General features: G+C 48.4%; 1 protein-coding gene across 1 annotated transcript; it reads left to right on the top strand.

Annotated features, from left to right (window-relative positions):
• The first annotated feature begins 1134 nt into the window (after positions 1–1134).
• Positions 1135–15996, top strand: LOC119179736 (uncharacterized). Its single transcript, XM_037430856.2, has 3 exons — positions 1135–1340; positions 13277–13443; positions 14570–15996. The coding sequence occupies exons 1-3, from the start codon at positions 1296–1298 to the stop codon at positions 14961–14963; spliced, it is 606 nt and encodes a 201-aa protein (XP_037286753.2). The 5' UTR covers positions 1135–1295; the 3' UTR covers positions 14964–15996.
• The last annotated feature ends 9861 nt before the right edge of the window (positions 15997–25857 follow it).

Raw genomic sequence — 25857 nt, 5'->3', positions numbered from 1 at the left:
GCAGGTGCTGAATGTCCTGTTTCATGTAAAAGGTAGGCAGGCACTGAACACCCCTTATGGCTGTCAGCGCCACTTACAAAGCTTGCGGGCTACGCGAAGAGGACACGGGAAGAAAAAAGTTATATCTGGCATGAAGACCAGCGCACGCTTTTCATATAGATAGGCTTTTTTACGCTACGACGCGCATTTTAGAGTAGGCGCAGCTATTCACTATTATGAGGCAATATCTGGGGAATTCACCGCTACCACAATTTCCCGACAGCCTCTCCCACGAGTTGTTGGTACCTCATCACAACATCTTATACCAAGGAACTGCATCGGAATTTGTAATTGCGATGCGCGTTCCGGAAACACGGGAACAATCGTGACGGGGCACGTAAGACGACACTTCTGGCCTAGCGCACAAAAGCGAAACAAGAGCACCGATCTCGGAAAGGAACGAGACAAAACACTTTCCACCTGTAGAGTGACGATGTTCGCACACCTATCCCCCTTTTTTTATCGGGAATCCGAACCGACTGGCCCGACTTTTTTGTCGTTGTAAGAGACGAAGTGAATGCGGCACATGCTTAGCGTTCTAATGTGACGCGCTCATTCAGTCCCATTACTTTGACCGGAAAACCTCATCCATAAACGTCACTCAATGAAGTTCGCGTACTTTACGACCAATCCATCGCGTTTACCCCTGGACGGCACGAAGGAAGACGAGGTTCGAAGGACGGCGAGAAAGCTACCGACGCCGCGTCTGTGTTTTCCGGCGGCGGCAGGCGCCAAAGCGCGGGAAGACAAGCAACAAAGCGTAGACGCACGCCGAAGCTAGCGCGGCAGGGAGCGCAGCGTCTAGAAAGAGCGTTCACGCACTCTCCCGCCGCTAACGGAGGGAGTACGCCGCGCAAGAGAGGGTGAGATCACGAAGGGAACTACGTTTTCGCATAGCGTCGCGTAAGGGGAGACTTTTTTGCTCCTTTGATACCAGGCCATGACCGGCGCCATGCCAGGAAAGGATTCGAGTTGTGCAGGCGGGCGACGGTTTGCGGGGGAGGGTGTTACGGCGGTGACGTCGTCCGTCCAGGACCTAGCTGCGTTACGGGACAGCCGCGTGCTGCGGCAAAGCCCAACGCAGCGTCCGGAGACCTTCACCATAAAAGGCACCGCGCCGGCTGAGGAGGACAGACACACTCGCTCAGATCCTCAGCTGCAGCGGACCGAGACGTTAGCTCTACCGAAGCAAAGTTTCTTCAGTCGTGTGTGTGCGTCGTACTCACTCGGACTATTTGTACTCGTTTGACTGCACCATGATACCCTGTTGGAAACAAGTGACCACGGCGGCTTCCATGATGGTAAGCGCTGTTGTTCCTGGAGTATAAGTGCCCCATTGAGCCGTGTAGGATGAGGACATCCACGCCAAGCGCGGGACATTCAATACGCCGCGTGACAGAATCGTTGCATGGCGTTCCGAGGCGTGGAGGCATGCGTGTGGGATCTGTAATGATGTACATCGTAGGGTATACCTCTGTGAAGACTTTAGCCTCAGAAGATGCGTACGTGGAAGTGTACCAGGATAGGAAAGCCGAGACCTGCAAAACTAGAGGACTGTTTGCACTGGTTCACTCGTTTGCAGACTCAGACTTGGAGAAAGAGGGTTCCGTCCGGTGCAAACACTAGCCCGGCTATAGTTGTCTCGATTATAAGTCGTCTATTCCTATGCAGGTCGCACGTATAAAAGTAGCTATCGCAATACAAGGTGGTATCTGAAGGTTGGATTCTGTTATGTGCACCACGGTCGGCAATGTAAGGTTCAAGTTAAATGCAAATTCAAATGACGACACGTTCGCATAATAAAACATAGCGTCGGCGATTTTTTCTTATGTCCATTTTTGAGCAACGAAGGTGCGTATGCTTTGCAAAGTCCTTTTGTTCGCTTTGGTGCGATTGTAAACTAGCACTCGTAAGGTGCGCTTGCGGTAAAGGACGTCCTACAGGCAGGCTGGCAATGCATTCCTATGATTTGATTGATTTGTGGGGTTTAACGTCCCAAAACCACCATATGATTATGAGAGACGCCGTAGTGGAGGGCTTGGAAAATTTCGATCACCTGGGGTTATTTAACGTGCACCCAAATCTGAGCATACGGGGCCACAACATTTCCGCCTCCACCAAAAATGCAGCCATCACAGCCGGGATTCGATCCCGCGACCTGCGGGTCAGCAGCCGAGTACCTTAGCCACTAGACCACTGTGGCGGGGCTATGCATTCCTATGAGAAGTGCGATCTTTGATTGTGCATAATGGAAATTATTGAAAGCGAACACAGAGTAGATTTGATGGCTCGAGATTTTAATCATGGTGTATAAATACGGGTTGATTCGCTATAAACGTGAAAGGATCATTGGGCCTTACAATATCGGACAAGTATTTCAAGAAAAAAAAAAGAAATTCCATTTTTTTGTTCTGCTTCATGACTATAGAGCTTAACACTATCTAGACAAGCGCTACAGGTCTCTGTGTTACTTATATGAGTGGCCTCGCACTTCAACTTATCGTAGATTCTATCGTAAATCTCACCTACACGAGAGAACAGAAGAGCTTTCAATACTTGGGATAGCTTATATGAAACTCAACGAAAAAAAAAATATCTCAAGGCTCAAAAGCCACACAGTGCTACCGAAATTCCTATACAGCTTTGTACCATTACAAGTTATATTCTTCGAGCTTCTGCAATAATACCTGTTTTATATTGCATTCGCACCAATTTAAAATATTATAGCAGTGCTAGGAGTAATAGCCGATGTAATAAAAAATGCTTGGCTAGCATTGTAATAGTAGCAGACACACCTTCAACCTTCAGCTGTTAGGCTCAAGGCTGATCACTATCATTAACTGTACGCCACTTGATTTTCCTAGAGCATACGCGGGATTTTCCCAGCTTTGGCAATGAAACAAGGTAAATTATTTCAAATGCCAAGCAGGAGACGCCAGGTGTAATAAACTGCTCTACACCTAGCTCATAAATAAAGAGGAAAGAACGAAAAAGACACTGTTACTGCTCTCCCTGGCGAACGAACAGGAATATAAATTATCTAAAGTGATCTGGGATGTCTTAAGTGTGCCTGTACGCATACCTCCCATCCTTGGCTTTCACTACGATTGGAGATAGTAAAGGGGCATGTTTTATTAAAATACGGCAATTTATTTTCGCATTCTAAATACCTAAGAGAACTACATTATAATAGGATGTGAAAGATACTCAAAGAAAACAAGACAGTGATAGAGAGAGAACACAACTTTATTGTCGTCAGACTTAAGGAGGTAGGTGACCCGCCAGGCTGAACCTGATGGCCACCTCCTCTGCCCTTTGTACGGCCTGGAGCTGAACGGCCAGGCTGGTGGAGGTCAGAACTGCCTCCCACCCCTCTGGCGAGGGAGCGGCTAGGAGATCGAGAGAGGGGGGATCTTCCCTGCAGGCCCAGAGAATGTGATTAAGTGTGGCTATTGAGCCACAATGCGAGCAATGCGGATCAATCGAGTCGGGGTATATACGTGCATAAATGTATGGGCACGGAAATGAATGTGTTTGCAAGCGGCGCCAGATAACCTCCTGGCGCTTAGTTAGCTTATGGTGCGGGGGTGGTTTTGTCTGCCTCGAAAGACGGTAATATTGTGTGATGTCATGGTAGGATGTCAAGGCTTCACCAGGGTTTTCCAAATCAGAGGCGGGTACCACCGCTCGGCTGACGAATCCTCGAGCATATAGGTGGGCCGCCTCGTTCCCTGGGTTCCCCGCGTGAGCCGGCACCCATACCAGCTCAATGGAGGATAGTGCGTCTTCCTCAGCATCTGTAAGGAGACTGGGCAATAGTAAACGCAGAGTTGTGGGGGCCACAATGCCACGTGCGAAGTTGGATATAGCAGCCTTTGAGTCACTGAGTATAGTGGTGAATCCGGATGCTGCTGCTAGCGCTATCGCCGCTTCCTCAGCTTCTGTCGTATTAAGCACACGGACAGAAGCAGCCGCTTTAATTTGAGGTGAATTGGCGTTGTTGCCGGGGAGAGTGATTACGCTTATTGCATATGCTTTAGTAAACTCTCGGTATTGGGCGGCGTCAACGTACGCAACGGTTGGGTTGGACGCGTACGTTTTTTGCAAGAATTTGGCCCTCGCTTTCCTTCTACCGTCGTGATGGCTGGCCAACATGTTCTTTGGCAGTGGTTTTATGAGGAATTTCTTTCTGATGTTGGGGGGGATGACAGCCGGATCGTTACCCGTAGGAGATACCACATGGTCAATGTTAGCAAGGATCCAACGCCCCGTCCTGCTTCCTTGTAATCGGTGAATTTGCGCCGTAAGATGCGCTTCAAGAAGTTCTTCTAAGGTGTTATGCAGCCCAAGACTGAGGAGGTGCTCTGTCGATGTGTTTCGGGGGAGACCCAATGCCACCTTATACGCTTTGCGTAAGAGCCGATTTAGTTGGGCTCGCTCAGATTGAAGGAGGTGCAAATAAGGGAGGGCGTACGTGAAGCGCGACAAAACGAAGGCTTGAATTATCTGTAGCAGTTCTTTCTCCTTCATGCCTCGATTGCGAGCGCTCACTCGAGATATAAGATGGGCCGTCTGGTTCACGGTTACGGTGAGACGGTCTAGCGTAATGTTGTTGTGGTGGTTTGTTTGCACAATGAGTCCGAGTACTCTCATGTGGGCCACCTGCTTAATTGGCGTGTCATTGACATACACGTTAATACTAGGAAGTGGAGTCTTAATTTTGCGGCGATCTGGAGGTCGCAGTAATAGTAGCTCCGATTTGCTCTGGGAACACTCCAAACCCGCTTCTGACACGTGCTGAACGACTACGTCGGTTGCTCTTTGAAGAGTCTCCTCGATTTGACCATCGGATCCCACCGTCGTCCAGAGCGTGATGTCATCTGCGTAGAGGGTGTATCGCAGGCCGGGTATCGTGTCAAGTTTGGGAGGTAGTGACCTCATAGCGAGGTTGAAAAGGAAAGGGGACAAAACAGCTCCCTGCGGGGTGCCGCGATCACCGAGTGTGATGAGCTTAGAACGAAGGTCACCCACTGAGAGTTCAACCGTTCGATTAGATAAGAAAGCACGGACGTAGTTAAATATGCGTTCCCCGGATCGTAGTTCGGACAGACTGCCTAAAATGGCACTATGCTTCACGTTGTCAAATGCTTTGTGAAGGTCCAGACCGAGCAAAGCCTTGGTACTAGTGCCACTCTCAGGTCGTAGGAGATCGTGATGCAACTGGATGAGCGCATCCTGAGTGGATAGATGGGCCCTGAAGCCCAGCATTGTGGGGGGAAGTAGGCGGTGCTCTTCCGCGAAATTTTGCAAGCGACAGAGGACAACATGCTCCATTAGTTTGCCCAGGCAGGAGGTCAACGAGATTGGACGAAGATTCTCCAGGTCGAGTTTCTTGCCCGGTTTCGGTATAAACGCGACCCTTGCGTGTTTCCATTCTGATGGCAAATGGCCGGACCTCCAGCACTCATTCATATATTCAGTAATGGCCCCTACCGACTTTGGATCGAGGTTGCGCAGCGTCTTATTTGTCACCCCGTCAGGACCGGGTGCCGATGTTGTACGCAGTTTATGTAGCGCTATGCAAACCTCACTTTCCGAAATGTCGGCGTCCAACTGTTCGTTGGCTGTTCCAGTGTATTCAGGCAACTGCTCTGTGCTGTTCTGTTTCTGAGATGTGTTGATGTAGCGGGTGATGAGCTCCTCCAGCAGCTCTTCGTTGGTGCCCGGGTATTGATGGACAATTCGCGCGAGCTGTTTGCGTGCGGCCGACTTGGAGCTACCAGGGTCCAGCAGGTGTCGCAGAAGATGCCACGTTTTCTTGCAGCCCATCTGGCCATTGAGGCTGCCGCAAAGTTGGCCCCACTGTTGGCGTGTTAGCACAGCGGTGTGGGCTTCTAATTCACGTTCGAGCCTCGAGATGCGGCGGCGGAGCCTTGTGTTGTGACGTTGGCGCCGCCACCTACGCATGAGGCTCTCATGCGCCTCCCACATATGTAGAAGGCGTGAATCTGTTGATGGCTGTTCCGGAGTTACGTCTGCTTGGTATGTTGTAGCGTCCACATCTCGACTCAAAGAAAGTATCCATTCGTTCAAGTCCAATACCGAATCGGGTGCCGTTTCTTTGCGCAGTTGGCGGAATTTATCCCAGTCTGTAATGCGAGCTGTGGCTCGTTTTTTTACATTGCTTGTGGTTAACTCAATGGTTACCGCTAGAATGAAATGGTCACTTCCTACGGTGTGACCTGTGTTTTGCCAACGGGCACCCTCCGTGTTTTTGCAAAGGGAGAGGTCTGGGGTAGTATCTCGACATACGCTGTTCCCGATTCGCGTCGATTGCTCCGGATCATTGAGGATACTGAAACCTAGGTCGTGTATGATGCTCCATAATCGGCGACCCTTGGGGTTGGATTTCGGGTATCCCCATTCGGGATGTTTTGCGTTAAAATCGCCTAGTACGAGCAGCTTTGCATCCTTCGCCAGATTTGTTGCTTTCCGAAAGATGTAAGGTAGATCCGCAGCTGTATCTCTTGGAGGGCTGTATATATTTAAAATGAAGAGTGGCTTGTCTCCTCGTCTTTTTGGTATAATTTCCACCAGTGTGTGATGAATACTCGTACCCTCAATTTCATGTTGAATGGCTGTGACATTCTTGTGTACTAAGATGGCAGTGTGGCATTGTGCGCTCGCGGATATGTCTATTTTCTGATTATATGATGCGTATCCGGGCAGTTGAGCTGCAGTGTTCGTTTCTTGTAAAACTATGATGTCCGGCGAACATTCCCCATTTGGTGCATGGTTTTGAATATGCTGGATATGTTGCTGCAGATGGCCCTTCTTATTGCGGAAGCTCCTGCAGTTCCACTGCCAGACGGTGAGCGTGTGGAGAGCCGCCATGACTATGTTATTGGCGTAGGGGCCGGTGTTTGCCGGCTATTGGATGGTGTGCGGTGGATGGCCAACTGCACACTGAAGTCGGCCAGTGCAGCTTCGGTCGAGCTCTTTAACACGGCGAATGAGGTGGTTGTTTCCCGGATGGTTTGGTGGATCGCATTAAAGCGCGTTTCTATTTCAGCGTTCAGATCGGATTTCAGCGTTGAGATGGCTGCCGTGACTGCCGTCGTTACTTTTGTAGTGATGTCGGCGTCTGCGTGGAGTGAAGCTGTGGGTGTAGCTGCCTTGCGTTTATTAGCGTTCTGAAGTTGAGGAACTGGCGATAACGCCGGGTTTGGTGCCAGGGGGTTCGGATGTGCGTCTTGTGTTTCGGATGATGTGGGTGTAGTTTGTTTGTCGATACTGAGTGCTCTATCTATTTTGGCTTCTAGAGACTGGATGTAGCTAGTCAATTTAGCTATCTGGGACTGCTGGGCCGAGATTTGAGCCTTAAGGGCAGAATTCTCCTTTGCCAACTCCCTCACCTGTGAATCGGAAAATAGTAGTGATGCCGGGGCGCCCCGCTGCCAGGCCACCGACTTGGACGCTTCTCCGGGACCTCGACTGGATGAACGAGACACCGATGGGCTGCGCCTGGCTGATTTGGACCTTGAGTGAGATGAGGGCCTGCTGTCTCGTCGTTGGGCTGAGCGTGACCTCGGGCGCCTGCTGTGGGATCGACACCTGCTGCCACGTCGTTTAGCTGAACGAGACCCTGAGCGCCGGGTGTGGGATGGGGACCTGCTCTCTCGGCGCTGCTGCTGGTTGCTGCTGTTCCCGAGTGGTGGGAAAGATGCAGAATGGTCTCGAGATGATGGTGAGCGTCTGCTGGAGGAGCCACTGTGAGATGGGTTGCGATGGATGTTCGACGAAGGTTCTTGCGCTTCTTGCTTCGATTGCGGGGTGGGTGGCGCCTTCTTGATAAAGCGATACTTGCAGTTTGAGCTGCCGGTGTTGTGTGCACCATTGCAGACGATGCAGCGTGGCGTGCATGCGGGTGTTTCGCCCTGTCCTGGTGTGGGGTGTTCCTCTCCGCAACGGCGGCACCGCTGCTTACGTGGCATCGGGCAAACATCCGTGCGGTGACCAACCTTGCGGCAGTTAAAACACGATTCCACCCTGTTGTAGAACGGGTACAGCCTGATGTCGGTTCCGTGGTAGAATATCCACTTTGGAAGGTTTGGCGTCATTAGTGCAACCACGACGTGCCTAGTTTGGCCCAAGCGTCTTCCACTCACGATAGGAATGGTGGGGTTGCTGGCTTGTAGGTCTGCCAAAATCTCTTCGTCTGAGAAGTCATCGTATGCATGGAACATGATGCCTCGTATGGCGTCGTCTGGAGGGGGGGCGTAGACATGGAGCTCGATAGTAGCAGCGCCGATGGTAATCGACTTCACTCGAAGGTAGGCTTGGGCGCGTTGCGAGTCGATCACGCTCAAGGTAAAGGTATTATTGGTGGGGTGCGTCCGAAGGCGATCCCGACTTGCTGGTGGCTGATCTGGCAGTGAAGCTGCCTTGAGCAGGGCGTCGTGCAATTGCCACGGCGGCACTTTCGTCAAGTCGATGGGCGTTCTTGGACGTCCTACTATATGAATGGAGTCTTGCGGCAATCGGGGGAGTGGTGCCCGCCGACGTAACCGAGGCGGACGTGACTTGACCTGGGGTTGGCGTTCCGGCACAGCGGCGCGGGCATTCTCCGACGTACACGGTTGAAGAACGGGCTTGCCTTGGTTTTGAAGTTCCCGTCGGCGTCGTTCCTGGGCACGATAGCCGGGCGATTGCCAGGAATCGTCGGACCACTCCTCTTCAGAGATGGTATGACCTTCTACGACGCACTCCATTCCGGTGGGCGGCTGGGCACGACGATGTGAGTAGCGTGAGACGCTGCACCAGGCTTAGGCAAGGAGCCGGACGCGCGCTGAGCCAGCTAGGCTCAGGGCGGCGAGCGGCGTTGGTCGGGTCAGCAGATGCTCCTGGGAGAATCTTGATAAATCCAGTGCAGAGAGTGATATCCGCGCGTTCCCAATAACCTCATGCACCCACTCATACATAAATTATTGGTCAGTAAGCACGCGTCGCAGCGAAAATGCCGAAAGGCTCGGGAGACGATGTACAGTGCGTCCTACTGCTCCGAGCGTCTCAAGTAGCTCCAAGCGGGAAACAAACAATCAAGACAGTGATAAGAGATCTTCGAACAAGAATGCCACTGAAGCAAGAACCTGTCTCAATCAGTCAGGTCATTCCGAGGCAGTAATTTTTCTGCGCGCCGAAAGGTGATTGCAGAGTTGTCTAACACGTGACCGTATATAATTTATCGTCGTAACGTATAGCTAAGATGAAACGCCACTTTGCCGTTTGTTGACCATGCATTTGGAATATCCAACCCAAATGGTTCAAAGCCGGGCATTCGTGCAAAATGTGCTGGGAGCCGATGCCATGGTGGGAAGACCGGGTTATCGCGATGATCTGCAGACCTGACGGCGATGCATGCCGCGATCTCATCTCGCGCTTTTCTCCACGTCGGAGGTCAAGCGTATACGCTGATGTTACGGCAACGCGTCTGCAGATAACGTGTCATTGCCAAAAAGTGGAGGAGACCATGTACTCGCTCGCTTTTGCGATGCGTCTGATAACGCCACAAACTTAGTAAAAGAAAAGAAAAAAGGCGGAGGTACCATCTACCTTGGAGATAACCTTAAAGAAAAATATTATGTCGGAATAGTCGACTACGTAGTTCTTCCATATATAACTCGATAAAAGGGGAGGAGGGGGGGAGCTTCTTATAGGTAAGTCTAACAGAAGGCCTCTGTAACTGCGATATGCAAATCAGAGACGAAAAACGATGCTTTTACAGCAGCGCCACCAACTTGGCACACGGATCGTTGATCTTTTTTTTTTTTTTTGCGCAGCTCTCGTTGTCCCATATGCGATTGGCAATAGGCAATACCTTAGCTGTTACGTGGCGTGTATACCTTTTATTGTAGACGACTTCGTGTTTTCCTATAGGCACTACGCGAAAATTGCCGCAAATGAACACGATTGCGCAATCGAATCTAACTATTAAAGCCGATTCGTAAAATGGACGGCAGCTACAATTCTGCGGTTGCTACTATTACTACTATTAGTAATAAGATGAGAAAAAAATTAAAGCAAGTTTACAACGAAGATTTTATATTTTTTTACCAATGATGTCCCCCGACACTCAAGAGCAATGAAATAAATTCGGCGACTTAGTAACTAGCTTTAAACCATTATTAAACGTAGGGCGAACAATTATTAAACTCACTCAGCAGGACACCCTTCTGTAGCTTTAAACAGAATGTAGCTGTACATACTGAATCACTCCTGTGCGGGTTGACGATATGCGTACGTTTACCTGCGCATGTTTAGTCTAATTCATAATCCCAACTATGGCTAAACACATAAACATATTAAGTTCTACAAGGTGCCCCAAGTGTCTGCGTAATACTAATTTAAACCCAATTTACATGAGTTACGAGCAGTCATAATTCTATGTCTTTTGTCGAAACATAGTTCCCTGTTTCCGTAATCCTTCCGGTTCAAGCGTTTCTCATAACTGATGAGACAGCTTCTCGAAACACTGCAGACAGTCACACGTCTATAAGAGACCAGGACAGCGTAATTAAAATTTACAGGTAGTGGTACACTGTAAATCGCTTAATTTTATAAGTGGTCCTGTTGATCGAGCGAATACCTGGACCAAAATTAAATGTTCTTTGACTCAAGCATAGCGTTGTAAAGAAAAAACAAACAAACAAACAAAATGCGATATTTCCTCCCCGAATAAGGCGGCGTGGCGCACTAGACAGATCACTTCGTGTAGCAGGGGGTAATTAGAAAATAATATTTCTCTGTTAACCGGAAACTTTATTTTTTGTCTATGTTAGCGCAAGCGTTCTTCGGGTATATGAGCATCTATGCGTGCACAAGCGAAATTAGAGAATTGGGGTGGGGGGGGGGGGGTTGAACTCTTCGCCATGTCGACGCTATAGTGGCGTGCAGATCACGAGGTGTGTTGCGCGGATAACCTTTGCGAATGTTACGCGGTAAGCCCGACCGGCTCACGCCACTTCCTATACACTCGGCGAGTGACGTATACGTGCATTCTGAGCGTGCCCTGAAAGACGACGAATCGAAAAGCTCTGGAGGTAAACCTGGTAAACCACGAATCCTCTGTACATTTTGCCCACTCGATTTTATTACATCGCTCCCCCTAGCGTACGTCGCCGCACTAAATCGAACGATTGCCTTCAACCAATGACACGCGCCATATGTGACATTATTCCTATTTTATAGGATCTCGCGTCTTTCATCAACTACAAGTACCGCTTTCTAGTTTATAACATCTTGCATCTTTTCATCATCAGCTACAGGTACCACCATCTAGTGAACACTGCAAGAACTAAACTAGAGGTGGCTACATGGATGGATGCTATGAGCGTCCCCTTTATAACGGGGTGGTGACAAGTATGCCACCAGGCTCGACAAAAAAAAAAAAAAAACCCTTTTTTTCTTTTTATGTTGGCCTAATGCCTCTACTTCGATAAATTCTATCTTAATAGAAAAAAAGGTAAATTTTCAGCTTAAGTTCTCTGCCATTTACGGCACACTGTCCATATTTTATTTTTCCAATATTTATTTTTGTCCTTTCTCTCTAATTTTCTGCCACCAATACTCTAACCGTCTCTTACTTATTTCAATCGCGGGTGTGTTCAGCTTTCCATTGTTGTCCCTAAAACCCAAGGCTTCCTGTAGGCTCGTGCCCAAACGTACACCTGGGTGGATATCTCCACATTCAATCAGAACATGCTCCGCCGTTTCCTTATCTTTCCCGCAGCATGTGCATTGTTCTTCTTCTTTACTGAATCTTGCTTTATAACTACGCGTTCTAAGGCAACCCGATCTCGCTTCAAACAGTAAAGCGCTTCCCCTTGAATTATCGTAAAATGCCTCCCTCCTTATTTCATTTTTGCCCTTTCGGTAGTTACTCAAAGCCGGTTTTTTCTCCATAGCTGCCATCCAGTAAATCCTCTCCGCCTCCCTGACTTTTCCCTTAACGCTCTTTGTTGACATACGGCTTACAATACCAGCCGTATACTTACTAGTGAGTCTTCTAGTTCTTTTTCTCCACTGTGTGTCCACGCTCTTCCTATACAAATAACGGAACACCTTCTCTGCCCATCTACTCTCCTTCATATTTCTTAGCCTTTCTTCGAACCTTATTTTGCTCTGCGCTTCCCTCGCCTCAAAACCTGCCCACCCCATATCGCCCTTTACAGCCTCGTTTGTCGTCTTCCCGTGAGCACCCAACGCGAGGCGTCCCACAGTCCTTTGATTTACATCCATTCCCGCTTGCACCTCTGCCCTCATGCACACCACTGAGTTCCCAAAAGTAAGCCCTGGAACCATTACACCCTTCCACAGACCTCGAAGCACCTCATACCTATTGTATCCCCACAACGCTCTGTGCTTCATTATTGCCGCATTCCTCTTTCCTTTTGCTGCCGAGGCTTTTTCCTGTACCTCCATGTATCTATCACTCTCATTTACCCATACTCCAAGGTACTTGTATTCACTTACCCTCGGTATTTCTTGGCCTTGTATGGACACCGTCTGATCACAGGGATCATTGAATACCATCAATCCACACTTCGTTACACTGAATCCTAGTCCAAGAGCTTCACCTTCCCTTCCGCATATATTCGCCAGCTGCTGTATATCATCTCGACTGTCCGCAAATAAGACGATATCGTCCGCATAAAATAAACCTGGAAGCTTCTGCTCAATCATCATGCCGCCCTGTTTGTGTGACAGATTAAAACCAATGTTGCTACCTTCTAGCGCTTTTTCCATACTCACCATGTACAGCATGAATAACAGCGGGGACAAAGGACATCCCTGTCTCAGACCCCTGCTAACCTCAACGTTCTCTTTGCTACGCATTCCTTCCCACTCTATGCAAACTGTATTTTCTCGGTATATCTGTATACAGTCGTCGCCCATGCCCATTCCTTTCAATATATCCCACAAAATTTCCTGATTAACGTTGTCGTATGCCCCCGTGATGTCTAGAAAAGCCACGTACATACAGGGGACGGTACCGCCAGCTAGTGAACACTGCAAGAACTAAACTAGAGGTGGCTACATACAGGGGACGGTACCGCCATCTAGTGAACACTGCAAGAACTAAACTAGAGGTGGCTACATACAGGGGACGCACAGCCCACGCCCTAAGGAGCTTCGCCCCTAATATAACTTTCGCTCGCTTTCTTCCCCGTCTTCGCAGCTGCTGGTCAGCACACTCGTGGGTCTGTGTCCAGCCCTGGTGCTCGTTCACCCGCTCGGCGTCGTGCCGCAGACGCCGGTGGTCTACCACTCGCCCAACGGGCAACCCCTGGTGCCCGTGGGAGGACAGCCGCCGGTCATTTACCACTACGGTCCCGGAGGCGTCAGGTGAGATCTCGGCACGAGTCGTCGCTCGATTAAGGGCATTCAGTACAGGATCCACAGACCTTGTCGCCTTTCCAATAATAATAATAATAATAATAATAATAATAATAATAATAATAATAATAATAATAATAATAATAATAATAATAATAATAATAATAATAATAATAATAATAATAATAATAATAATAATAATTCTTGGGGTTTAACATACCAAAACCATGACCTAAATGTAAGCACACGGGTCTCAAGCATATTGGCCATCGGATGTGGGGCCGTTGCGGCCGGGACTCGATCCCGCGACGCGCGAGCCAGCAGCCGAGTGCCTTATAGCCACCAGCTAGGCCACCGTTGTCACCTTTCGAGAAAGGCAAGCAGAGTTAACAAGGGTGGACTCCGGAACCGGAGACATAGATCTCACATTCGTATGTCCCAGCAGATAACGCACCCGGAGTTTAGATTAGATTCATTCCAGGGATTCGGGCGGTCGGGAGAGATTTTGGAGCCTGTAGATAACGCTTTCCGCTTGCGATAACTTTGCTAAGACAGCCTGTCCTAAAATGCTGAAGGTTATGTGTTGCAGCCGATAGCGTGTGACTTGTGCTATACTTAACGCGTAGAACGGATGAGTACGCGTACTCTATACTAAGCCAATATTTAGCGAGTATAGATGCAGGTGATGCGAACTTGCACGCCATTTCGCAGAGTAATTGGCTGTTCTATGTTCTTGTCGGTACGTATTTCTCAATCGAGTCAGTGGCTTACGCCAGGAAGTGGTAACTCCTATCACAGAGACGGCCAGAGTACGTTGAGTGGATAGAATCTACTGTGCCTACTTTTATCAAACAAATTGTGATTATTGCTTTAGTCGTGGTTATTGAGCAGCACAACGTGATCGTGTATGATTAGGAGCGAGTATACGTACGAGTACATTAATGAACATTTGTATTCCGTCACATGATGCCCTGCAAATTGCTGTGCTAGGCCCCGTCGAGTCGTCTTCTGTGACTTTTAGCCCAAGGGCCCATCCAGATTGTGTTCTGTTCTTCTTGTTAAGACGTTCTTGTTCTCGGAGGTTTTGCCACATTCTAAATAAAGATAATTCAATTGAACTGAACGTTCCATGCAGCCCTGAACTGCAGCCTCCCGTGGTCCTCGTGCTTCCCGCATATCCGCCCCCGAACCAGCCTCCGATGCAACCACCGTTCATCGAGGAAGTGCCCCCCGTGTTCAAGAACCCGCCACCGGACCCGGAGGACACCCCGCCAGCCAAGAAGCCCAAGGTTCACGGACGCCGAGGCAACAACCAACCCGACTGCTTCGAGGTGGACAACAAGAAGGGCGTCGCACCGCCACCGACCCGCAAGCCTTCCAAGAAAGGCCGCGACTCCCAGACGAGGAAGTCCATGAGGCCGCCCGCGGAGTCCACCACCAAGAGGCCGCCCAACAAGCTCAACCGTCGCGTCAACCCCAAGAGCGAACGCCTTACAAGCGAGAGGTTAACTCTGGCGAAGAACGCCTAAGTCTTTCTCGTACGTCTGCGCTGAATGACCTTGCTGCATGCGCAATTTTCAACGGCGGCGGATTCCGCCATGTTGCCTTCTTCCGATTGGCCCTAAAGCGCAGGGAGAAGCGCCCCCTGTTTCTTGTTTCAAAACGGCAACGTGGTGGAGCTCCGCTCTCGGTGAAAAGTTCGTAACATGGCATGGTTATATACGCAGATGGTCTCGCGGGGCGTCGTCTGATTGCTGCGATGATTTTCCTCTGTGCGGTTGTCTACAATTAAGCATGGTCTGAATACTTTTGCAGCAGCCATAAGCGCTGGAAACTAAGCCATGAGCGTTGGAACTAAAGAACAACTCAGAAGGTCGGTATTAAATGTTTTGCTATATAATCAAACATTTTTCCGAAAAAGGCATTAAAATCAGTGTCAAGCAGTCTGAAAAAAAGATTAGATTATTTACCAGCAGGTGACCCGTCGGCATTAACTTTGTGCTAACATTGTAATAACAGACATCACCTGACAAAAAAAAAAGGTAAATACGACGTCACTAGTGTCAGCACACGTATTCGTAACTGTTGGCCGGAGATTGCGCCCAGAACAGTGCTAATTTGCCAAAGTGCAGACGTTTTTTGTTTTGTTTTTTCAAACGCACATTGAGGAAGCATCAGCACGTTGAAGATGAATGCGGATATTGACGACTGCGCGAGCTTAAGTGACTCCGTGCAAGACACGGGGTGTTTTTAGTCATTTGGCGTAAGCTTAGTGATGATTCACATGACTAAGCAACCACGCTAGCTACTTAGTCGTGACATTTCTTCCATCCACATTACATTCCGTCCATTCCAAGTTCAGCCGATAGCCAGTGTTTCCGGGTTCCGAGCCATCAAAGTGTCGGCCTTTGTATCTCTCATCCTGTATAAAGCAAGACCCAGGGGCACCGGCGCGTCGGTACCGATCGTCATACATCGATCATCGCACAGTAATTTATCGATATTTTTGCATTCATTCTGAGTTTATTATTCTGTAAATAAACTGACATATTTTATCTACCATTTTCTGCCTTGTGACATCGTTGCTTGTGGGTTGATGACAAGCCAGTGTTGGCGGTGAAGCGTTACAACTAACGGCGTTGCCGGTAACGTGTTAACTTTTTGGGGGGTTACTAATGTACTCGATCGTTACAATTTAGAAACTCTAACGGGTAACGCAGCGTGATGTTTCACGATACTCGTTACTTTATCATCCTGTAGATGCCCCTTTCCCAGGGATCTCTCAAGGAGTTTTGTCGGCATGCGAAGACTATGTTTCGTCTGTGGTAATAGGACGCGTCGACGCAATGTGCACGGGGTTAGTCAATCCCCACACAAATCCTGAAAAAGAAAAGCTGTGGTATCCGCTATGAGAAACTCTACGTACTTCCTTTTCGTGGGAATGAATCGTAGCAGGTGCATTGCTGGCACCTGCTCCTTCTTTCCGTGCCCAAACGAGTGGCCACCCGAAGAGAAAGCACATGGGCTGGTTTACTCCGTACCACGGTCTAATTGTGACGCTTCACTCGTGGTGGAAGCAAAGAGCTTCCCCTAAAGACGATAGTTATAGCGCGAGAACAAAACGACGACACAGAGACAAGAAGGACACGAAAGATGTGTCGTCATTTTGTTCTCGCGCTATAACTATCGTCATGCCATACCAACTATTCAAGCTGCCACACGTCCCCTAAAGGCTTCGGCTGCATAAAAAAAAGAGAAGAAAGAAATGGCGTCCGCAAGATCACGTGACAGAGACGAGGGCACTGGCTCAGCACACAACGTGGTGGTCGACCACCTCATGGAACTTGACAAGTCGCGCTTTTCGTAGAGTTCTCGCACATCCAGGTGACACTCGATAGCGTCAACCGGTTCGCAGGTGCGCAGCCAATGGAGCGTCTACCTCAACGGAATTCCGCAAGTCATGCTGCTAAAATATGAACTCAGCCGTTTAACACAACTTGCCGTATAGTTGCAGGATACGAGATTAGTTAATAATAATATTACCATACCTGGCGTCCAGAAAAACAAAGCCGATTTGTCGTCGCCGGCTCTTAAGCAGCTCACATGACTTCTCTTGGGGGGAAAATACGAAGACTCCGTACACTGACGAATCGGTTCGGCCGAACAGGTCAACCGGAGCAGTCTTGATACCAAGGTTGGTAACGACGATTAAGTTTAAGACATCCCATGCAACAACATCAACAACAGCAGGATCGGCAGCCCTTCGTACCGTGATACAATTTATTAATGATCAACCTACTCGCATGGGGACTATTTTCTGCGACTCGATAGGCGGCACTGCAGTCTCTATACGCCGTGGACCGCATGAGCAACTTGTACTGGAGATAGCAGAGGTTATACACCGCCAAACTGAGAAAGGGCACCAAATTATATTTCAGTGGTTGCCCAGTGACTGCGGAATCATCGGAAAATAAACCGACCAATCAAGCTGCCCGCTCAGCATGCGCAGAAGACCATGAACTGCTACTACCACTTTTTAGGACATATGCTGCACGAAAGCTCCGCTGGCTTGCTTGCCAACAGGCCACGTAACAATGGAATCGGCCGAACTTCAAGCATGCCGGACTGTACTCGCTTCACCCTATGTTGAGTCTTCAAGTCCCGTCGAGGCTTTGCCGAGAAGACGAGACGCTTTTATGCAGGCTGTGGTTGGGCGTTGCGTGTAGCAACGGCTACACGCTTTCTGCATTGGTATGGCAGATACCGCAGACTGTGACCACTGTGGCAAAGAAGCAACCATCTGACATATCCTTTGTGGCTGCCTAGAGTATAGCGGACAACGACTATGCCTTCGCAAGTAACTCAGCAAATTAGATAGTCAACCCCTGTCGGAGGAGAGAATTTCCCACTATCGACAAGATGCAACTTCACAGAAGGCCCTAAAAGCGCTTCTGAGTTTTTTTTTTTTTTTTTTTTTTGCGATCGACCGGTATTTCTGAACGGTTGTAGCCAGAACGATCTTCCCGTGTGCATTTTTTTTTCATGAGTGGACGTGCGTTTTTTCTGTATTCCTCTCTCTCTACCCCCTCTTTCTTGCTCCTATTTATTTATTTATTTATTTATTTATTTATTTATTTATTTATTTATTTATTTATTTATTTATTTATTTATTTATTTATTTATTTATTACAATACTGCCGGTCTGATCTTCAGACCTTAGGCAGGAGTGGGTACAAGTGAATACAAAAAAAAGGGGTGGGGGGCTTACAATAAAAACATATGAAGTATTGCAGCGATAATAAGAACAAAAGAAGTAGAGTAGGACGAATTCATACCAGCAAAGCAGCAAGATATTTAAATAAGCAGTGCAAACATTACGTAAACATGTGGAAGAAAAAGGGCGTCGGGGTTCAGATACAACTATGCCAGAGCTATGTGTGCTGGGTAGCGCACCGAATGTGGTTAACCTCCCAGCCTTCCTTTTTTTCCCTCTCTCTGTAGGGGGCCCTAAAGCTTCGCATTTGGGAGTTGAGCGCGGCAGCAAGACCCAGTTCGTAGTGCGTACTATCAAACACTTGGTGCACGAAACCTTTTTGAATTTGCTATGCACCCACTACGTGGCCCTAAAGGAATAGGGGCGTGTGTGCCTCTTGTAGCGGGGTACTGGCTTTTAACCACTGAGCCATTATGGTAATTAGAGCTTTGACAACGTGAAATTTTACTATGCCTAGGTGCACATACCCTTGGGCACAGCAACGGGAAGGCGTACGAGGCCGTGCAAGATTTCGTTGAACAGTCCAGGACATTCAACCAAATACCTCAATACTAAAAGGTTTTAGTTATTTAATGATAGGGCTACAGGAAAATTCTTTGATATCAATAATTTACTGCTGTTTTAGTAGGAAATAAATAATTTATTTCTTTCTCAATATTATTTTCAAAAAAATTAATATTTGTGTTATTCCTTTCTCTACAGGCGTTGGTATACAGGACGCGCGTGCTTGAGAAGCACGGCAGCTACTTTCCCTGCTTTTTCAAGCAGGGGAAATTCTTTTCACTGATTTCACAAGCAGAGGCGTAGTGGCATTGCTTTGTTAGCTGCAAAGATGTCATACTGTTTTGGGATGTCCTTCAGCGAGCACCAAAAAAAAAAAAAAACGTTTCGCCAGGGCCCATGGGATCGTGGCCGTCGGCTAGGTTTGGTCTTCCCTTCTCCTCTCGCACCTGAAAGGGGAGAAGGATCTTCCTGCTAATTAAATAAAGTTTGTTCATCGTCGTAATTGCCATTAATTATCACACGATACGTTATCTTCTACCAGCAGCGCTTGATGAAGTGCCATATGACATGTTTTTCCTCATGGGTATGCACAGCTTGTGGGAGATACGAATGCAAGACCGCAATGCAGAGCCCACCACCTCATCAAGCACACACTTCATTCAAATGGCTATCCACCTCAAAATCATTTACGACGAGCTAGACTTTAGACTGGACTGATACTCTGTCTTAGAGAACTGTTTGACCTCACCCCTTTTTTTCTTTGCGTAACACGATGTGAAGATCTTCATGTGAGGAACTCACGCTGTGTTAGTCATTGAGTGTTTATGAGTAACGCTTAAGCGCTTATTTTCGCGATTTGATTGTACTTTTGTTCGCTTGATTTGTCTTTATTGGGCAAATATTTTATTAAATACCATGCAAAAAAAAAACCGTGTGGTAGAACATCCGCTTGCCACGCAAACTCCCCGGGTTCGATCCCCAATTGAACCCCAAACAACCCTGGTTCAGTCCCCTATCTGCTCCAGGATTTTTTTTATCACATTGTTTACATCATTCTCGATTTTTTGGTCACGCGTAAGATGATTTTTCGCTCACAACCAACCACGCCGACGGCGCGATTTCTGCGAAAGGAGCTCTTTAACGCTAATCTTGGTAAAAATTTATTCTGATGAGCATCCGCAGGCAGTTTGTCCCGGCAGCTCGTCAGGTAATCGACAGTAGGCGGTTACTTCCTCGAGATGTGCTTCGCATTAATTCTCCCCGGCTGCCATCAGACTAGACCTTTTCACTCCCCCCAAAAAAGTGCGCTTCCGAGTCTATGACGTCAGCTTATGTGCTCCCGTCGAACAGCCCAGAAAGAAGATGATGATCCTCTACGTTAAAAGGGGCCATAGACTATCTTAAGGAGGCGCTTCTGCGCCAGTTTTGCATCTTTAACAACTAAACAAACAGCGTTACTGTAAACGCATAAAAACGGCCGAGATGGTGCCTATAATGCTTTAAGAGCCGAAGATGGTGGCGTCCACATATCTTACAAAAATTGTCTATGCACGGCCAAAAAAATATTACAAGGAAAAAAAAAGTCAGCTAACTTGACGAACCAGAAAGCGAAGACGTAAGACCTTCTTCGTGAGGTGCTGCTTCGAGTGATTTTATTATTAAGAAAGGTACAAACAATATACAAACTAAACACACAAGACAGTAATTGCTCACTTCGCATGTACAAGAAAAATAAAAAAGAAACGTCGTTATGGCTTCCTAAGACGAACACACACAAACAGCACATAACTTCTCAAGACAAAAACAAAAAAAGTTGACCTATATCACAGTGCACAACAATGAAATGGCAGAAAGCCCGCAGTCGGAAGACTATTATCACAGCAGAACACAAATGCAGAATACCGGTCTGTATGCTTTGGCATTCCTGTTTCCATGACTAGATAAGAAAGTCAGAGAATTGGGCAGACAGACTTTTCTAACTAACACACAAACAGCACATAACGTCTCAATACAAAAACAAAAAAGTTACCTAAATCACAGTGCACGACAATGAAATGCCAGAATGCGCGCAGTCATAAGACTATTATCACAGGAGAACACAAAAATACTATATCATTCATGTTTCCACGACTAGATTAAAAGTCAGCGGATTGGGAAGACCGCTTTCCTCACAAACAGCACATAACTTTTCAAGACAGAAATAAAAAAAGTTGAACCAAACTACAGTGCACAATAATAAAATACCAGAAGAATGCCCGCAGTCTTAAGACTATCACAGGAGAACGCAAATGTGCTATAGAATTCATGTTCTGACGACCAGATGAAAAGTCGGAGAATGGAGAAGACAGACTTTCCTGCAAAGTTTTTTTTTTTTTTTGTATGCGAAGATCTCTTGTAGAGAACCATATGCAATTCGAGCATATCTACGCCACTATTTTATGAGAGGGTGTAGCTGGGTCTGACGACTATGGTTATCTGATCGTGGCATGAATAACGCTTAAAGCCCGGCCGCATACGCCGTTAAACATTTCAGTGCAGACAGTGTGGCACAACATACCCGTGTATATCGCAGGTCGCGATACACGCAGGTGTGTGCCACGGGTGATAATCAGTTGACATCTGCACGGGAACTGCGAGAACGCACTGGTAATTTATTTGCGAGAGCAACCAACGTCGGCAGCGTCGACCCGACGAATGCAAAGAAAAAAATTAATGATTACAGCCGGAATAAAACTTGAGCATGGCAGTCAGGTATTCTACCAATTTTTTTTAATATATCAGGCGCCCCCGTCTACAGGCTAATTTTTCTCGATCGCTGTGTTTTTTGACGCTATTATTTCTTGTGAACGTACAAGACGCCAAAAAGAATTTTAGAAGAAAACACTAAGGGATCATAACGCCTCACGAGAAACATGTCGTTCGGGGGGCGCACTTTCCACTGGATCTGAGAGCGGCAAAGGCACAACGAGCGATAAAAACGATCCGTGGACAACAGTGCTTGGCTCAAAACAAAAACGAAAAAAAAAACGTTGCAGAAAAGCCTCTCAGCAGACATCTGCAAAGTGACCACTAAATCCATCAGAGAAAGCTGAAGCAACTACTCATTTGGAAGACCCCGATTCCCGGTAATGAAAAAGTAAAAAAAAAAGAAAAAAGTAAACGAATGAAGCTTTTGTTGGCGATTCGCGGGGGGGAAATTACAAATATCAGCCGGTTTACTTGTAATTAAAGAGTGTTACACACACAAATAAGAAATAAAACAGAAAACATGCGGTACCCCAATAAAAAATGACATGGCTTTAAAAAAACCAACCAAGAACAACAGCATCTACATTCAATTGCGAATGTCTTCAAACTTTAAATATTGGCGGATATGTAGCCAGCACTCAAAATTAAGGTCAAGCAACTGCTTCTCACCGTCGTCGCTCGTTTCGCAACTCACGGAGTGCTTGACGACTCCGGCCAGGCTCATGAAGTCGTCCAACTCCACGATGCTCTTCAGGGCGTCCTTGATTCGCGAGACGGCCTCCTCTTCGTTCACCGCGGCGAGTTGCTGAACTTTCATCACCAGTCCGGGGTGGAGTCGCGCAAGCTCGCCGGCGACCGCACAGTACTTGTGCCTCGTCCCCAAGACGAAGTGGGCCGCCCGCGTCGCCAGCGCGTTGTTGCGACGCGTGGCGTCGTCGACGAAGAACTTGTCGGCGATGCTCTCCTCGGAGACGTGGCCCACTTGAACGCCCAGGAGAGTGAAGTTGCCGGAGACGTCGGTTGACAGCTTCTGCAACAGCAAGGGCACCGACTCGCCGTCCTCCGGCCGGAAGGACAGGTAGCACAGCGTGCGGCTGGAACACAGCAGCTTCGCCAGCATGTCGGTATCGGTCTCGTCGTAGTTGATGCCGTGCAGTGTCACGCGCCGTATCCCCTCGTTGCTGGACAGCGCTTGCAGCAGCTGTCGTTCGGGCCGCTCCTCGGAGGTCCACGACTTGGGGAAGAATCTCAGATCCAGCTCCCTGAGCGACGCCGTGTTCCCGATGAGGTGTACCAATGAGCTCAAAACGTGGGGTAAATTGCTCTCCCGCATCCTGAGGCGCAGCGACCTGATGTTTTTGGGCAGGTAGGACAGTTTGTTGAGCAGGATGACCAGTTCGTGAGGGCTCTGAGAGTAGTCCATCTCGACGCTGGACAGCTCCGTGCACTCTGGTAGTTCCGGAACAGTGGCTTCCGAAAGTTGGCACGTGGCGATGATGAACCGCTGCGGCACGCCTGTGTCCCGAATGGACCGGCATATCTGGACCGCACAGTTGTCCCGGATGGTCAGGACGGTGACCTTCGTCAAAGACGTGTGGCGCGCGAGCGCCTTGACCAGGGAGTCGCATTCGTCCGGCGCGATCCACGACAAGTCCAAGGTAAGCTGCCGCAGCACCTCGTTTTCTGCGAGCGCCACCAACCACATGGGGACCGGGCTTGAGTCGCCCGCGAATTCACCCTCGTCGAAGGTCATGTGGCTGTCGTAGTCGTCCCAAAAACAGTCGGTCATATGGAATTCTATCAGGGCGCGGTTGCTCCTAAGCATGTCAGTGATGAGCTTGTGGTTCTCCAAATCTATGCTCAGCGCCATAAGGTTCAGCACAGAGACGGTCGCATTGTGGTGAAGCGGGCCGGTAATCGGAGCAAGGTTAGCCGAAGGACCACGGGAGAGCGACGTCACGTTTAGAGTGCGCAGCGTCTTGCTCGAGCTCAAATAATCGGAGAACATTGCGCCGCATTTTGGCAAACCTCTCGGTAGCAGAGCCATGTCTATCGACAGAGTCGTGATTGTCGCGTTCTTCTGGAGTCCCTGGATGACGACGATCGCGTTGTCGTACCCGAAATCCACATCCGTGATGTCGAGCATCATCAACGACCGGGTGCTTCCCAAAAACGCCGAGAAGGACTCGACGGACTTCCTGTCGAAAGGCACGCGAAACAGCACCAGGTCGCGCAGATGTTTCAGTTGTCGCAGCTTCAAAATGAAGATCAGCGAACGTTTCAAGGCGTATCTCGGCATACCCAGGTTGAGCTTCGTAACCGTGTTCCGTTTGCTTAACGCACCGCATATCGGTTGGTGGTGGTGCTTGAAGAGTTCGCAGTTCAGGTCAACCGAAACGACGCAGTGGTGGTTCATCAAAAGGCATCGCAAGAGCTTCACGGCATCCTTCACATCTTCCTTGCTAATCACCGAAGGTACGGAGGTCTCTCGGAGTTTCACGAAAGATAGCTGGCCCGGTGAAAGCTCCTTCAGTTCAAAACCGACGGCCCAGAAGAATGCGTTCCATTTTCGAAGGTCTTCGAATATATTGCAGGGACGGCCCTCGCTGCTTGTGCAAGGTGCCTTGTAGTTCAGCCAGCAGTCTGCGAAGACACGTTCCTTGATGTCCATGTTCCCTGAGCACCACCGCAAGTCTCCGAATGTCCACACTCGTATGCTCTGAAGAGGCGGTCGGTCGACGCCACCGGTACGTGTCCACTTTTCAACTGACAAAGTTAATCACGAGTACGAGGCTGCTAACGTTGAGGCCGCCTAGGGAACACTGGACACTGCGGCTACACAGTGCCTACCGACCTCTATGGATGCTGGTAGTGGTTTAACAGCGGTTGGGGTCAGAAGAAAAAGGCGCCTAATTTTTGCAACCCGGTAGGGGGAGCGGCCCTGCGCCTGTGCACACAAAAGGCGCATATTGTGCAGGTGTGAAAGGGGAACGAACAAAGGTAAGAGGTGAGGAACAGTCATCTTGTCACAAAACCAATATTGTTAAGCAGTGAGTCAGAGGTGTGACTAACGCTGAGGAATGCGCGTGCCTCTGCGCCTTTGTGCAGGCGATCTGTGGACGCGTGCCCGCCGGAACAGAAGATCCACCGCTTTTTGGACAGCGGCGTGAAAGAAAAACAGCAGTTCCTACTGCTTGGCAGAGAGCATTCTTCAGGAGAAGGGGGGGGGGGGGGAGTACGGTCACGCATGCTTATGGAGCCTAATTCGACTTGTTTCGCAGGCCCACCTTCGAATCTCGGTGGGTAGCTATACACTGCCCGGCACAACCGGTATATTCTAGAAACTATAACCCTCGATTTCAGAAGCCACATTCCCGCGAATGCTTTTTTCCAGCACGTGCGAAAATGGCGGGGGACGTGATCCCGACTCAAACATGACGGATAATCAGAGGTAGTATGGGTTAGGGGGTACACGTGTCAAGGAAACCAGCTGACTTCAAACGGTTCGCTGTGCACAATGGGTGCCCACATCAAAAGCCCCAACAACGCGCTTTTTTTCGAAATGCATCCTCTCTTGGCAACTTAACGTGCAGAACCTGTTTTCCTTCGTTTTCCTGGCGTTAATCTGAGGAATCGGAGCTGACCTCGTAGAAGACGCACTATAGACTACACACCGTCTGCAGAATCTTAGCGCCGTTCTGTCTGTCCTCGACGCAGACTATCTCTTGCTTTACTTTTGTCCGTGTGCGAGGGGGTTCTATTACGCTTTCTCTGTTAATCAGTTATCAATACATTTTTCTTATCTGTCGCCATGATTGCTGAATAATACGATGCTGTCTGCAAGCCGTAAATTGATGAGGAATTCCTTGATGATATATGTGGTTGAATGGCGCAACGGCCATTTATTGGCCAAACAGCGCCAGATTATGATATTGTATATGAACTGGCTGTGTTAAGTCACTTTACACCAGCCTGATGTTGCTCTCGCCTAAACGATAGTTATAGAGCGAGAAAAGAACAACGACAAAGAGAGAAGAAGGATACTTTGTCGTCAATCTGTTCGCGCGCCATAACTATTGTCATGTCATACCAACTAGCCACAACCGCCACACTTCTCGCCTAAAGAGGGTAAAATCACGTACTAATTAAAATTGAAGGTGACGTGAAAAGTGTGTACAGACAACGAATGGCAACCCCGGTATTTATTATTTATTTATTTAATACCCACAGCGCCCATACACACATTATAGTGGGAGGGGGGTACAGGAAAGGAAAATGAACATTTGCTGGTTTACATAAGTTTGTGTAAAAAAAGAAAAAAAGAAAAGTAGTAGATTCGCAAGACACAAAACACACACAGCTGCACCGAGCACAGCTGCGTCAGAAAAGTCTTATGT

This window comes from Rhipicephalus microplus, chromosome 7 (genome assembly GCF_043290135.1).
Source record: "Rhipicephalus microplus isolate Deutch F79 chromosome 7, USDA_Rmic, whole genome shotgun sequence".
Taxonomy (NCBI): domain Eukaryota; kingdom Metazoa; phylum Arthropoda; class Arachnida; order Ixodida; family Ixodidae; genus Rhipicephalus; species Rhipicephalus microplus.
This window is presented reverse-complemented; position numbering and strand designations above follow the sequence as displayed.